Source organism: Osmerus eperlanus, chromosome 2 (assembly GCF_963692335.1).
Source record: "Osmerus eperlanus chromosome 2, fOsmEpe2.1, whole genome shotgun sequence".
Taxonomy (NCBI): Eukaryota; Metazoa; Chordata; class Actinopteri; order Osmeriformes; family Osmeridae; genus Osmerus; species Osmerus eperlanus.
The window spans coordinates 7,011,905-7,026,064 of record NC_085019.1 but is presented as its reverse complement, the minus strand read 5'-3'; the positions used below and the strand labels follow the sequence as shown (position 1 = coordinate 7,026,064).

Here is a 14,160-nt window from a genome sequence, read left to right as displayed (position 1 = left end):
GACACACTCAAAGCGGAAGAGGAAAGGCAGTGGGAGAAAGGGAATCATGTTAGGATCTCACATACGACAGGTAAACATGTTTCAGGAGAGAGGAGTGCGTTCTGTGCTGTGCTGGTCTGTGTCGGCTGCCCTTGCAGTGGGGCAGACATGAGTGATGGGGGCGGATTTATGAGAAAGAGGCCAGGTGCCAGAGTGAGAGCAGTGAGGAGACTAGTTTTGGGGTCAGGTAGGGGCAGTGAGGAGGCTGGTGTTGGGGTTCAGGTAGGGGCAGTGAGGAGACTAGTTTTGGGGTCAGGTAGGGGCAGTGAGGAGGCTGGTGTTGGGGTTCAGGTAGGGGCAGTGAGGAGACTAGTTTTGGGGTTCAGGTAGGGGCAGTGAGGAGGCTGGTGTTGGGGTTCAGGTAGGGGCAGTGAGGAGACTAGTTTTGGGGGTCAGGTAGGGGCAGTGAGGAGGCTGGTGTTGGGGTTCAGGTAGGGCAGTGAGGAGACTAGTTTTGGGGTTCAGGTAGGGGCAGTGAGGAGGCTGGTGTTGGGGTTCAGGTAGGGGCAGTGAGGAGACTAGTTTTGGGGTCAGGTAGGGGCAGTGAGGAGGCTGGTGTTGGGGTTCAGGTAGGGGCAGTGAGGAGACTAGTTTTGGGGGTCAGGTAGGGGCAGTGAGGAGGCTGGTGTTGGGGTTCAGGTAGGGGCAGTGAGGAGACTAGTTTTGGGGGTCAGGTAGGGGCAGTGAGGAGGCTGGTGTTGGGGTTCAGGTAGGGGCAGTGAGGAGACTAGTTTTGGGGGTCAGGTAGGGGCAGTGAGGAGGCTGGTGTTGGGGTACAGGTAGGGGCATCTGTGGTGTGGTGCTACACTGCAAGGCCTGCTGCGTCTCTCTGGGCCTCTCCTCTCCACTTGCCTGACACCGTGGACGTTCTTAATGGCGTGGCTGATCTCTCTCCTCAGCTCCTTCTCGTCAAAGACAATCTGAGAGGGAGAGAGAGAGAGAGAGTCAGTACGGCGGCGTCCACGAGGCCGAGGGCCTGATGGCGAGCAGGGGCCTCACCTTGACCAGCTCGAAGGGGAAGCGCTCGTGGAAGATGCGGTTGATCTTGGCGCCTCCCGACAGCTCGTTGGTGTCCACCTGGTCTCCGGAGCCCTCGATGCACTTCTCAAAGTCCACCCCGAACTGCTGCACCATCCTGGGCAGGGGGGGGGGGGGCACAGGGAAGCAGCTCTCAGAGGGGGTTGAACGGAGGTTCGCGGGTTCTCACTCAAGAGGCATTGGTTTGTATTAAAACAGTCGAGCGGGGGGGGGGGGGGGGGTAGTGAACGACTCAAGCGGGTTAGCTTTAGGATCAAGGCCCAGATCCCCCTCCCCCCCCCCCCCCCCCCCGCCCGCCTTGTTTCCTAGCGAAACCTCCACCCCCGGATGCGTCCTCTACTCACTGCAGCAGGGCCTTGGTCTTGCGCGTGGGGTCGTCGGGGCGGAAGTTCTTGTACTCCTCCACCTCCTTCTCCAGGGAGAGGAGCTGGCTCTGCAGCTTGCTGCGGAGCCCCGGCAGGGTGTCCCTGATGTGGTTGGTCAGTTGCTGGGGAGAGGGACGCCCGCGTGAGGAGGAGAGAGGGGACACAGGGCAGCGGTATTCGGAGGGTGGGGTTTGAGAGGGGGGTTGGTTGGCGGTGGGCGCACGCTGACCTGGTTGAGGGCTTTCTGCAGGTGCGAGGTGCCCATGCGCTCGGCCATGTGCCTGTAGGCCGGGTGGGACAGGAAGAACTTCCTCTCGGACGCCAGGGCCACGCGGATGTCCTTCTTCCCGTCGATGTCCTTCTGACTGCGGTTCACCACGCCGATGTAGCCTGGCAACACACGCAGGCTTAACACGCCGCTCTACGGCCGGTGATGGACAATGTGTGCGTGTGTGTGTGTGTGTGTGTGTGTGAGTGCGCGTGTCCTCGTCCCCACCTCGACGCAGCGGCAGCAGCTTGTTCTCCAGGATGTCCTTGGCGTCCGTCCCCTCGTCCATCAGGTCCAGTTTGGTGATCACGCCGATGGTGCGCAGCCCTGACAACACAGCCAGATGGGGAGAAGTGATCAGTGAGTCCTGCACCCCCCCCACCCCACCCCTACACCCATCCCAACACCGAGGCGGTCGGCAGCACCGGGCCCAGCCGGACCCTCACCCTGCGGGTCCACCTCCTTGGCGATCTTGAGGGCGTCGGAGTTGGCCAGATCGGTGTTGGCTGGCGTGACGGCCAGGATGAGGCAGCTCTCCTTGGTGATGAACTGCAGCAGCATGTCCCTGATCTGGTGCTCGATGTCCACAGGCTGGTCCCCAACGGCCACCTTGGTCATCCCCGGCAGGTCGATCAGTGTCAGGTTGAGCACTGCGGGCACAGACAGTAACATAGGGTTATGGCAAAGAAACATTCAAAATGGGGAATCCTTATTCTGGATTGACTGATCGAAAGTAGTACCAACATGGAGAGACTGGAGTATGTGTGTACCGGTGTGTGTGTGTGTGTGTGTGTGTGTGTGTGTGTGTAAGTACCATTTGGGGAGTAGACCCTCAGGTTGATGGGGATGGGAGAGATGCCCTTATTGGAGCCTGTGATCCTCTCCGTCTCCGCCTCAATCTCACTCCGCACCTCGTCAAAGTCCACAAACTTCTTCCCTTTACAGTGCAGGAACTCGGCATATTCTACAGATGGAATGAGGAGGGAGAGAGACAGGAGAAAAGGAGGGAGAGAGAGAGACAGGCCAGAGGCAGACAGAGAATGACAGGGCGACAAAGAGGAACGGTGAGTGACAGTGTGACAGAGAGACAGAGAGAGAGAGAGGGAGAGAGGCATGGTGAGAGGGACAACAACACACAGGTTCCGGGCAGACGGTGGGTTGAGCCGGCGGCGGTGTGCTGTGAGAGTGGGGCCGCACAGCAGGGCAGGCCTGCCGGAGGAGGGAAGCTCACCGGCTTTGTTGTTGACCAGCTGCAGGATGAGGGGTCGCCGGGTGACGATGCCTGACCCGCGCGGAAGAAAGTCCCTGCGGTTAGAGAGAGGAAAGACAAAGGCAGAGAGAGAGAGTGAGTGTGCGTGAGAGAGAGAGCGAGAGCGAAAGTGAAAGACAGAAAGGCGGAGGAAGAAATGAGCAGACAATGATACAAATTGCCAAAAGAAAATAAATATACACAGAGAGAGAACGAGAGAGAGAGAACAAAAGAGAGAACGACAGAAAATCTTTATTACAGTCAGGATTGTTCTCTCTGACTGTGCCTCTAGATTGAAAAACCAAGGGGAAAGGGTCACGCCCCTCCGACTTGACTCCTCACCAGTCACATCATAATGCCCTTGCTGATCGATTCCTGACATGTCGTCTACACCCACTCCCGTCATCATGGATGCATCGATTTGGAAACGGAGTGCTTCTATCGAAGCACTTCACTCTCATATCTTGCCACGCAATTTACCATGTTTTTTCTGTCTGAAGGGGCGACGCCAGAATGCTAAGAGAGGCCGATATCAAAGCTCGAGTTCTTCCCCCTCGTTATGTCGAACAGGAAAATACCACCGTTTTATGTAGCCTACTTAAGACACTAAGGCATTCGCTTATCTCTGGCGTCCATGGTGCAACGCAGTGCAAATAATCATAAAAACCTCCTACGGCTGGAGAACCGACCACACAGTTCTGAAATCCCCTTTCCCCAGACGGCCCGCAGAGCTGCTCCGTCAGGGGGTGAGACACCGTCCAGTGGGTCTCGTCCTCTTATGGTGACAGCCCCCACCCCCTTAAGGAATTCCAGCCCCAGCAGGAGCGCCGAGTCAGCCCCTTAGAGCAGGGCAGAGCCCCTACCCCACCCTGCAGTCCCCTTCCTTCCTCTCCCTCCCCCTGGCTGTCCGTCTGCCTGCCTTGGCTGGAACGAGTACAACATGCTAGGCTACATCTGGAGGGGATCATTAGCTGAAGGACCAGGGGGGGGGGGGGGGGGCAGGAAACGTCTAACAAGATGGCCATAACCCACATTTCTCCTCCTCCTCAACCAACTAATTCCACATGCAGACTAGCCTGAAGGGAGTGGGGGGAGTAGAGGAGGGGTCTTTTCTTCCCATTCGGCGCCCAGGGCAGGGTACTGGTGCGTGGGCAAACCACCGAGCTACAGGCCGGGTTTCTCTCCCTCTGCCGAACAGTGGGGAACGTTCTGGATGGCCCTGGGTTCAGCGCTAGTGTTGTCCGCTGCACACAATGCAGAGCGGCCAGCCGTTTGTCACTAAGAGGGAGAGAACATAAAGGGGTAGAGAGAGGGGAGGAGAGAGGGAGAGGGGGGGGAGCGGAGGATGATGTAGAGAAGAGCTAAATGGACTGGATGCCGCTGAGGTGGTGGTGGTAAGTGGGGGGGGGGGGGGGGGGGACCGAGGGCCGACCTCTGCGAGTGTTAGTGCATTAGCGCGTCTGTAATTACACCCCTCTCGCTGAGCTGCCCCAGCGAGACACTCCGGCGAGCCTCACCTGCGCTGGGCCTCAAAAGGCCCAGCCGGGTCCCGTCGGAGCACAGAGCCAGCCTCCGCTCCGCGTACATGGAGAACAGCCTGATCAGAATCAGCCGACAACAGAGACAAGCGCATCCAGAACCCGACCGGCTGATCAGACAGACCAGCCACACGCCCACGCAGAGCTGCGTCCTCACGCTCCTACTGTACGAGGCAATGGGGCTCCGGGGGGAGGGGGAGGGGGGCGTGTCTATTATTGATGTGCTGTAAATGATAGAGGAGGCTGAGCAGATTGTGTATCATCTGCATGCATTATGGATGGACGAGGCCACGTCTAGCAGTCTCTCTGAGCGTCAACCAACACCATGGACAGAGAGAGAGAGAGAGAGTGAGAGAGCAAGAGCGAGGGGGGAGAGGGGAGGAGAGATGGAGAAGGGCAGAGGGATGGAGAGAGAGGGAGGAGGGAGAGAAGGGCAGAGGGAAGGAAAGAGAAGGAGAGAAGGGCAGAGGGAGAGGGAGAGAGGGGGAGAGGGAGAGGGGAGACAGAATCCCACACAGAGCCAAGTCCCCTCCTCCGCTCCCTGCTCTGCCAGCCTCTGCCTCTCTCAGCCAGGCATGCTGGCTAGCTACGGCCCCAGGGATGGGGGACTCCTCCTCCTGCCACAGCGAGGGGGGCCTTGGAGGGAGGCGTGAGAGCAGCACACCTCCTCGACAGAGCACTTCAGCAGGGCCGCGTGCTTGGGTGTGCAACGCAAAACAAGTGTCCGGGGGCTAAAAGGTGGGACTCCAGCCTCAGTCCGCCCGTGCAGGGAACCGAGCCAGACCAAAAGCCAGGAGGTCTCCTTGCAACAGCAGACCATACGGATCTTGCGTAACGGCCCCATTCTTTGTCATCAACGTCGCATTGCTGATTGTGGGTCCAGTTTAGCCTGCCTACAACTGTGACAGTGGAGCAGATAAGAGCCCCGCCCTGCCCAGCCTGCTGTGCCAGATATGACCTCTATAACTCCTGCCCCCAGGGACTATGACATCAGCCCGCGCAGACAAAGCCAAGATGGGGACTTTCTGATCCTCCTCTTGGAATAAATTGAAATGTTATTCACGGTTCAATAGTACACATTAAACGGCTGAAAGGCCGTCTGGCAAAATAACAGTGAGCGAGACCCAGGATAATTCTGCTCACGGGGAAGCCATTTGAGTTAATGGTACCATTTTCATTTTTGGTAAAAAGGATTAGGCGGGTCAGAGTTGTTGTTTTTTATTGTAATTTAGTGTGTTTGTTGATTATTGCACGCCTAATGGCATTTAAGCAGGCATGGGCAAATAAGAAAACATTGTGTATTTCTAAAGATTGCGAGGGAGTGTGCAGCTTAATGCATACAGGCTTTTAGAATATTTCTAAAGTGTCACATAATGTCTGAGATGTCAGCCAGTATTCAGTACGTCTTCAATCTCTGTAGAGAATGAAGACTAGATCATCGACATGAGCTCAAACACCGGTGCTCCTGAGTCAGAATGACGCTAGAAGATTGGATTAAGAAAAATGGCTAGCAGACACGACCCATTTTGGTCAGATCAGCGCAGAACAACTTCTGGGGAAACTCAATTTCCCACAAGGCCTAAATACAAGACAAACTCAATGGCACCTGGACTATTAGAGCATGGATCTGCATCAGAGCACCTGAGTCTTCTGTAAAAGGTCAAATGTCACCAAGATTTGCATTGCACAGTACTGCAATTGCAGCCGAATGACATCAGAGCACTAGTGGTGAATGCAGAAGACACAGGCAGAACTGAACCAGGGGCGGCTTGTTAAACTATTTCCCCTGGTGGTTTCCCACCGCTAGTTTCTCTAGTTTTGGTGGTGCAGCAGAATGAAGGAGTGATGAGGACACAGCAACATCTCCAACACGTTTCACAGCCTTCTCACTCTCAAACAGCACCACAGCCGGGAGTTCACACCCTCGCAACAGCGTGGAGGTGTTGCTTCATTTCAGTTTGTGCAATCAAAATATGAAACGAAACCCACAAATTCCCTGCATGAAACCATTGTCCAGCCGGTCAGACAGCTTTTCTCTGGCATGCTACCTCTATGCTATTGCAACTCAATGCAAGTGGCAATCACTGCTGTCGTCATAGTAATCAGCTACAACAACCGAACCCTTCCGTGTTTCAGTTAGTCTTGACCTTGAAACCAAGCTTGCATGTGGAACTGTTCTCATACAGTGACCACGTACGGACACCAAGGGCTTGTTCCTGTCAAACTGTGCCCTTCGGCAATTCCTAGTTTACGCCCCCGCACACTAAGGGTATTAATCATCTATTGCTGAAGAATATTCTACACATCCTGGATGCCGTTTTGTAAGACGACATGTCTGCATTCTTGAACCTAGATCACACTTATGTCTAGCCCGCACGCCCAATTTTCGAAGCCCTAATAGCAGAAGTGACTGTTGGTGTGCGTCTGTGTGTGCAGCGTGCGTGTGTAAGAGCTGTCAACAGGGGCAATGCAGAAGGCCTGCTCAGGCGGGAAAATTGAGGTCAACTGCAACTGACTAATGTTAATTACAGCTGAAAAGTGTCAGGAGCCCCTGCTGTACAAAGTCCCTCTCATTTGAACACACAAGCGTGTTGAGTGGTAGGCTAAGCTAATCTGTGTGTGCAGCTAGGGTACATATTCAACAATACTGGCATTTTGTATGCGTTAGACCTAGCGTCGACGATTAGCAGATGTAATGCAGCGCATTTGACCCGGTGTCTGTGAGCGCGTCTGCATGAGTGTGCGTATAAACACAGTCATGTGTTGTGGGTTGGGTCAGGTTAGGTTTTTCAGTGTGAATACAGAAACCTGCTCAACAAGCTGCTATTGAGAGCACTTGTTTTGTTCCTTTATCTGCAGGGCTGACCTCACCCAGTGCTGATGCAGGGTAGAGAGACAGGACCAGCCTGTTAAAAAGGCCTTTGGGTTAAACTGCACAACAGAGTGGGTGGCAGAGGAATGGGAGCAACTCCCACTATGAGACATGTAACCCCCATTTCACACAGGACGTCTCGAGTGACGACGCTTCTTTGCAAAAGCCAATACAAACAAACTAAACAAAAAAGAGCTCTTCTCTACTGACTGCTGGGAAATAGGAAGTGTACCAAACCCAAACATCAGTGAGACCTTAGTCCATATCCTGAGGCGAGTAGTTTAACACCTGTTTGCTATACCTTCCCTGTGTTACTGGAGTCACAACACAACAATACTAAGAAGGCAGATGACAGACTATTCCCACAAGGGCACAGGGCAACGGTATAGAATATACATTTCACTTCAGAAGCCTCAGAGAATAGTGTACATGAGAGAGGGTAGCAGTACACTTCAAACAAAAAGCATTAAGTAAACTGCCTCCTGCTGTAGTAGTCTGGGTGTGGCATGAAACTATAAAAAGATGGGAAGGAAAGGCACACTCCAGTTTCCTTTGAAGCCAGGGCCAAACAGAGGCATGACACAAGACAATTCACTACTCATTAGCTAGACTTACAGTCTACAGTACACTCAACTCACTCAGGAAACTGCCTGGGGTTAAAGGCAACAGAATGGTATTTTATTAGGGAAACCATATTGCCTGCCTAGCTCATAATAACACTATTATAGACTAGATGCTGAGAACATCTAACTCTAACAATATCCCACGTCATCGCCATTATAAATGGGAGAGGTGAGCTGTGTAAACACCACTGGAAAAACAAACAATGCTGGTTAGAAAAGTATAGTACACTAAACCATTTAATATGGAGGAGCAACATCTCGTTTCAAAGCATACACACAATGTAACATAGGAAAACTTAGCAAGAGATGCCACAACATTATTGCTATGAACTATCCATGACATCTCGCTGCAGGGAAGCCAAACATCAGTCAACTGCATTTCCGCGTTCGGCCTTACATTGTTTATTAAAGTCCAGGCTCTGGAAGTAACGTTAGATACCTCTCGGGGAATTTAACTTCCTTTCCATAACCTTCAGCAATAAAATAAATCATGTGATTTGGTAACTCTCCATTGCTATCTCAAAACAACTTTCTATTATGGTTCACCTCCCGAAGCGTTTCAGTCAGGCAAACGTCGCCCCAACCCAGTAGAGCTACAGTAGCTAACTAACTAGTAACTTATGTAAAATGTTTGTGCCACTCACTGTCACTCATTGCTCTTCTCTAAAAGACAAGTACACAGTGCTCTCTTGCTAATGGTAGTGTAAATGGTTTTTGAGAATGGTTCTTATAATTAGCTCATTTTAACAATCAATAGCTAGCTAGCTAGCAAACATTGCATATCAAGAATACTAACTTTGTCTTTAGAGCTAGCTAGTGCTTGTTAGCTAAAAACCCGACCAGTGTGAACAATTAGAACATATCTATGCAAATACAGCTAGCTAGCAAGGAATTACATTGTACAAGTAGCAAACTACCTGTTCATAATTATTACTTTTCACATTCATTAGCTAGGGAATATATTAGCTAGCTAGGCTAGTTAGCCTAGCGACACACAGCTAACGAGATAGTTTGAAGCGCCGAACCAACCTGCCAACAAAATTTTCCAAGACAGAGCTTTTCCCAGCGCTCTGTCCACCGACTACAGCAATTTGAGGCAGGTCTAAGTTGCAGCTCTGGCCGATGGTACTGAAAGCATCCTGAAGTTTGTTGATAAGGGGGATCAAATCTTCCATCCCCCGGTTCCCCATGGCTTCGTTGGATCGGTTCGGCTCCCAAACGAAAGGCTCTTTTGCTGGAGACTGGTGCTCAGGTTACTCTGAAGTGTTGAGGTCCACCACCTACGAACCCGTCAGTGCTCTTTTTTGTCAAAGAAAATTAAGGTATTATCACTTGTGTCGTTCACAAATCAAATGAAATGTCATTACGTGTTTTTATAAACACGTAAAATATACGAAGTCAACCAAAACGGACGGGAAACTCACAAAACTTCCTCCACCAAACACCATCCGGTCGTCGACATCCGACCCGGCCGGTGATTCCCACCCTGTCATAGAAACCATCGAAATCATTGGTCAATCACACTGCCTCTCTCTCTATGCCGTCTCGTTATTGGCTGTTAGTGATCAACTGAAGTGTCAATCATACAACAGTTGCCATTTGTTCACGTGCTCATACAACAACATGGCTGCGAATGTGCTAAAAGAATCTGAAACTGGCATGTCTGTTAAGAAAGTTGTTTCCACTGTTTCTCCTTTAGCTTTGCGAATTGTTGCTGAATGCCCGGTAACCAAAGCGAGAGCTTGTGATCTTACACTTCCACACTGTACGGTCAGCACCCCCGTTTTCATGCCGGTAGGAACGCAAGGTACATTGAAGGGAATCACGGTGGATCAGTTGGAGGGACTTGGATGTCAGATTTGTCTTGGCAACACATACCACTTAGGTATGAGGCCGGTAGGTGATGTTACATATCTGAATGTTTTATAAGGATTATTTTAATACGTGCTCACTCCTCCAGGATTTGTATTTACATAGTTAATAATGTATCATCAGCTCGCTAGACAGAGAGCTGTTCAGGTCTGGTGTGCATGATAGCTAGTGCCCCATAACTGTTTTCCTTTATTTTATTCCTCAGGGTCCTGAACTGATTGAGAAGGCAAATGGCCTGCATGGCTTCATGAACTGGAAGAGAAACCTTTTGACAGTGAGTATTGTTATTTCGAACAAATCCATTTTTAAATTCAATGCATCTTTCCATCCACTCCACCCATTCTGGACTCAATGTATTATTTCCTCACAGGACAGTGGAGGGTTCCAGATGGTGTCTCTTGTTGAACTTTCAGAAGTTACCGAGAAAGGGGTCAAGTTCAGATCCCCTTATGACGGCAAGGAGATCCTGTTGAGTCCTGAACAGTCCATCAGTATTCAGAATAGTCTAGGTAAACATGACACAGAACAGTTGCACATCCATATACTTTAGGACTAGTTCACGTTTGAAAACGTATGTGTTTTCCAGGCTCTGACATCATGATGCAGTTGGACGATGTGGTCAGCAGTACAGTTACCGGACCCCGGGTAGAGGAGGCTATGAAGAGGTCGATTCGCTGGCTTGACCGCTGCATAGCCGCTAATAAAAATCCAGACAAGCAGAATTTGTTTGCCATTATTCAGGGAGGGTTGAACCCAGGGCTGCGAAGGGCCTGTTTAGATGGTAGGACTTGATGCCTTTCTTAAACATGCACAGACTTTTTCTTAAACATACATTTAAAATACCCAAGTATCTCTGACACCTTCGTAGAAATGACCAAACGAGACGTGCCCGGCTTTGCCATTGGTGGTCTGAGTGGAGGTGAAGAGAAAGATGACTTCTGGAGGATGGTTACACTCAGCACCGATCACCTGCCCCGCGAGAAACCTCGCTACCTAATGGGTGTTGGGTACGGCTGCTACCATCTCTTTGTATTTCTGCATGTTTATCTGTCAAAAAACTATCAAATATAAAGGAGGTTATGTGTGACTGTTATGAATGTTCCAGCTATGCTGTGGACCTGGTGGTATGTGTCGCTCTGGGCTGTGACATGTTTGACTGCGTGTTTCCTACCCGTACTGCAGTAAGTACTCATCTGATTTTGTCAGCAATATTGATAATTTACGTAGCATATATGCCAGGCTGTCTATCGTATTATCCTTATGTTGTTACTCTTGTCTCAGAGGTTCGGATCAGCCCTGGTGCCATGGGGATCTCTCCAGATCAAACATAAGCAGTTTTCAAAAGACTTTCAGCCCATTGACCCAGACTGCCAGTGTCCCACCTGTAAGAGGTAAAAGGTCTAACCACGCTTCATGCTTTACCAAACTATATTCAAGTTAAATTATAGAAGTTTGTTTGCTTCTCTTGGAAAGCTCATCATTTGGAAACTAAACCTAGGTTTTTCACAAATGAGAATAATTAGAATTTCACAAGTCTGAAGGCCTGCTTGCTGTTGCAGTGACATTTCTAGTCTATTAAATTGTGCTTTTGTTACTTGTCAAATGCACACAAATTGCTACTCACTGGTACCTCTTCTGAAGAAAGATGATGGGATTGCCCATTGGTGTGCTTTTCTACTGAACTCCAGACTGACAGCCAAGCCATGAGAGTACCACATTTAGGGCAAAAAGTTTATAGAGAGTCTATAGCCCAAAATATTGTTCTCTAATGTGCGAGGGTTAAAGAAATAACATGGATCTGGTAATCATGTCACAGGGGATGGGGTCAGTGATAGATGTGTGCCTAAAAAACATGTGACACTACCTGCTTGAGTTTGCAGTGCAGTTCTTATCTTACTGTTTTTACATTTACATTTAGTCATTTAGCAGACGCTCTTATCCAGAGCGACTTACAGTAAGTACAGGGACATTCTCCCCGAAGCAAGTAGGGTGAAGTGCCTTGCCCAAGGACACAACGTCAGTTGGCATGACCGGGAAGCGAACTGGCAACCTTCGGATTACTAGCCCGACTCCCTCACCGCTCAGCCAACTGACTCCTATTTTTAATTGCAAGATGGATTTCCCTGATTTGTGTTATCTTCATAATGTTTTTTGACAACTGGTTATAAGTCTTGAATCTGGCTGGGAACAAAAAAGGAAATAGAAATGTAAGTGTACTTGGTGTTTACTTGTTCTTCGATCTTGTCAGACACACCCGGGCCTACCTGCATGCCCTGTTCAAGAGTGACCCTGCAGCTATGCATCACATCACCATCCACAACATTGTCTACCAGGTACAGTAGACAAGGCAAAAGTCTTAATTTCATTCATAATTTAGTGCACTGGAAGAATGTTAATTATTGGAATCGATTGTTGATAATCTCATTGTTTATTTCCTACCCAGCTCACTCTTATGCGGTCAGTGAGACAGAGTATTGTGGAGGGTCAGTTCCCTGAATTTGTGCGAGCCTTCATGAAGAGGATGTACCCCAACAGTGCCCAGTATCCCACTTGGGCAGTTGACGCTTTAGCATCAGTCAACATCACACTGGATTGAATCGCTAATTAGAAACTTTGGAACTGTCCCCTACAGAGACCTGTGGGATTTTATGGGAAAATGCCTTTTGGAAAAACACATTCTGACTGAAATATTTTTTTTTACACTCTTGTCTACATATGAGCATAGGTCTCTTAGGTTGGTGGTCTTGCAGCCCGCTTACTTGGCAGTCACATTTTATTTCATGTTTGTTTGGATTTTCATCCATTGGCTATGCTAAATCATTGGAGTTCTCCAAACAGAGTGCTGCATGCTGTGCATCAGACATCTCATTTTAGCTGACAGTAGTCAGACCCTGTGAACCAGTGGTCTTGACTGTAGACTTGGGAGTATGGTAATGTGAGACCGGATGAATGTTGAAATCCAGGAACTGTCTCCTCATTTATTCAGGCACTTTTTGTTGTTACCATGGCTACAGACCAGCGGCCTTTCCTCTGTAAATGCCATGCTGTTTTGTTGCTTATTTATGAAGGTTTCTAGAGGTTTGTAATCACTCTTTGCCAGAGGTAATGAACCAGTGAAGGTTCTGTTCTGTTTTGTTGGGATGTTTAAGTGGACTCATGGTCAGATTGAGTTTGTGTGCTTGTGATATTGAGCCACTAGAGGGCAAAATAGACAATCTGTGGAAAAATTACTCAATGAATTGATTACATTCTCTGCTTGTTTGACACGCTGGAGATGTTTCCTAGAAGAAGAAGAAAGGACATTGGCCCAGATGTAAATGGTTCTGTCTGATTTGCATGCAGAAGGCAGAGACTCAAAACAGTCCTCTGGGGGGAGGCTTTTTAGCATCACAATTTCCTGTGCCTGTTTCCAAGCATTACTGTCATGAACACATGATGATGCCTAGTATTATGACTTGCCGCTGTCATAATAACCCAGGAGAACAAAGCATATTTATACAAACCCACAACTTGGAAGAAACAGTTGAACAAAGTTGTATTGCTAATTTTTGCATTGTGATTTTGACAAATAAATAATTCTGTTAAATGGTATTGTCATTTGTACATTGAAATATGTAAAAATATCATGTTTTACACTTTATTAGACTAGCAAGTTAAACAGAGTAGACCCAATAATGCAGGCAACCTTCCAACTATGCTCAATATATTCATTTGTATACAGTTCGATAAAAAAAACAATTGTCAATTGAATAATTCAAATATGGTAAACTGTTTTTGTATGGGGCTGCTTCACAATTGGCTATTAAATGTAATAAAGTTCATCAGACAAACAGCCGACGCTTACTAAATTGATGTAATCAGTATTTTGCATTGATGGTTGAGTTACCATTGTTTGAATGGTGTAGACGAACGTGCTTAATGCCTATATCTGTGTCGCACTGTTGCCTTGAAAATATTGCGTGGCGGAATCGTGTCTGTGGGAAATTAAAGCGCAGATGTTTCTTTATCGGAGTGCTGCAAATAAAACTGGGATGTTGCCTCATACATAATTATTAAGCTCAGATTTTTTTACCGAAATGAAATTTGATGCCATTAAATGGATTAACATAAATTCGGAGAAAATGTGTCAACTAATTTATTTACCCTGTGAACATTAAGAATCAAGCGTGAGCAGAATTAATGGAGATTTTGCACGTAAACCATGTGAAATGTAAGAGAATGTCATAGATTAAAGGTATGTGGTTTTTGACATAAGTATCATATTGTAAAGATGCGTGTCCAACCGGTCAGAAGTGG

General features: G+C 48.8%; 2 protein-coding genes across 2 annotated transcripts in view; one reads left to right on the top strand and one right to left on the bottom strand.

The window, feature by feature from the left end:
* The window catches only part of dnm2a (dynamin 2a), a 22,109-nt gene extending 12,699 nt beyond the window's left edge, over positions 1-9,410 (bottom strand). Inside the window, 9 exon segments of the mRNA XM_062450065.1 lie at positions 892-959; positions 1,039-1,174; positions 1,422-1,564; positions 1,672-1,832; positions 1,939-2,037; positions 2,157-2,360; positions 2,525-2,674; positions 2,942-3,015; positions 9,022-9,410. Coding sequence (XP_062306049.1) covers positions 892-959; positions 1,039-1,174; positions 1,422-1,564; positions 1,672-1,832; positions 1,939-2,037; positions 2,157-2,360; positions 2,525-2,674; positions 2,942-3,015; positions 9,022-9,182 — 1,196 coding nt within the window. The 5' untranslated portion in view covers positions 9,183-9,410.
* Positions 9,411-9,572: 162 nt separating this feature from the next.
* On the top strand, positions 9,573-13,453 carry qtrt1 (queuine tRNA-ribosyltransferase 1). The gene is made up of 9 exons (XM_062449973.1): positions 9,573-9,888; positions 10,070-10,138; positions 10,235-10,373; positions 10,451-10,645; positions 10,733-10,871; positions 10,970-11,045; positions 11,146-11,255; positions 12,113-12,197; positions 12,308-13,453. The coding sequence occupies exons 1-9, from the start codon at positions 9,616-9,618 to the stop codon at positions 12,458-12,460; spliced, it is 1,239 nt and encodes a 412-aa protein (XP_062305957.1). The 5' UTR covers positions 9,573-9,615; the 3' UTR covers positions 12,461-13,453.
* The last annotated feature ends 707 nt before the right edge of the window (positions 13,454-14,160 follow it).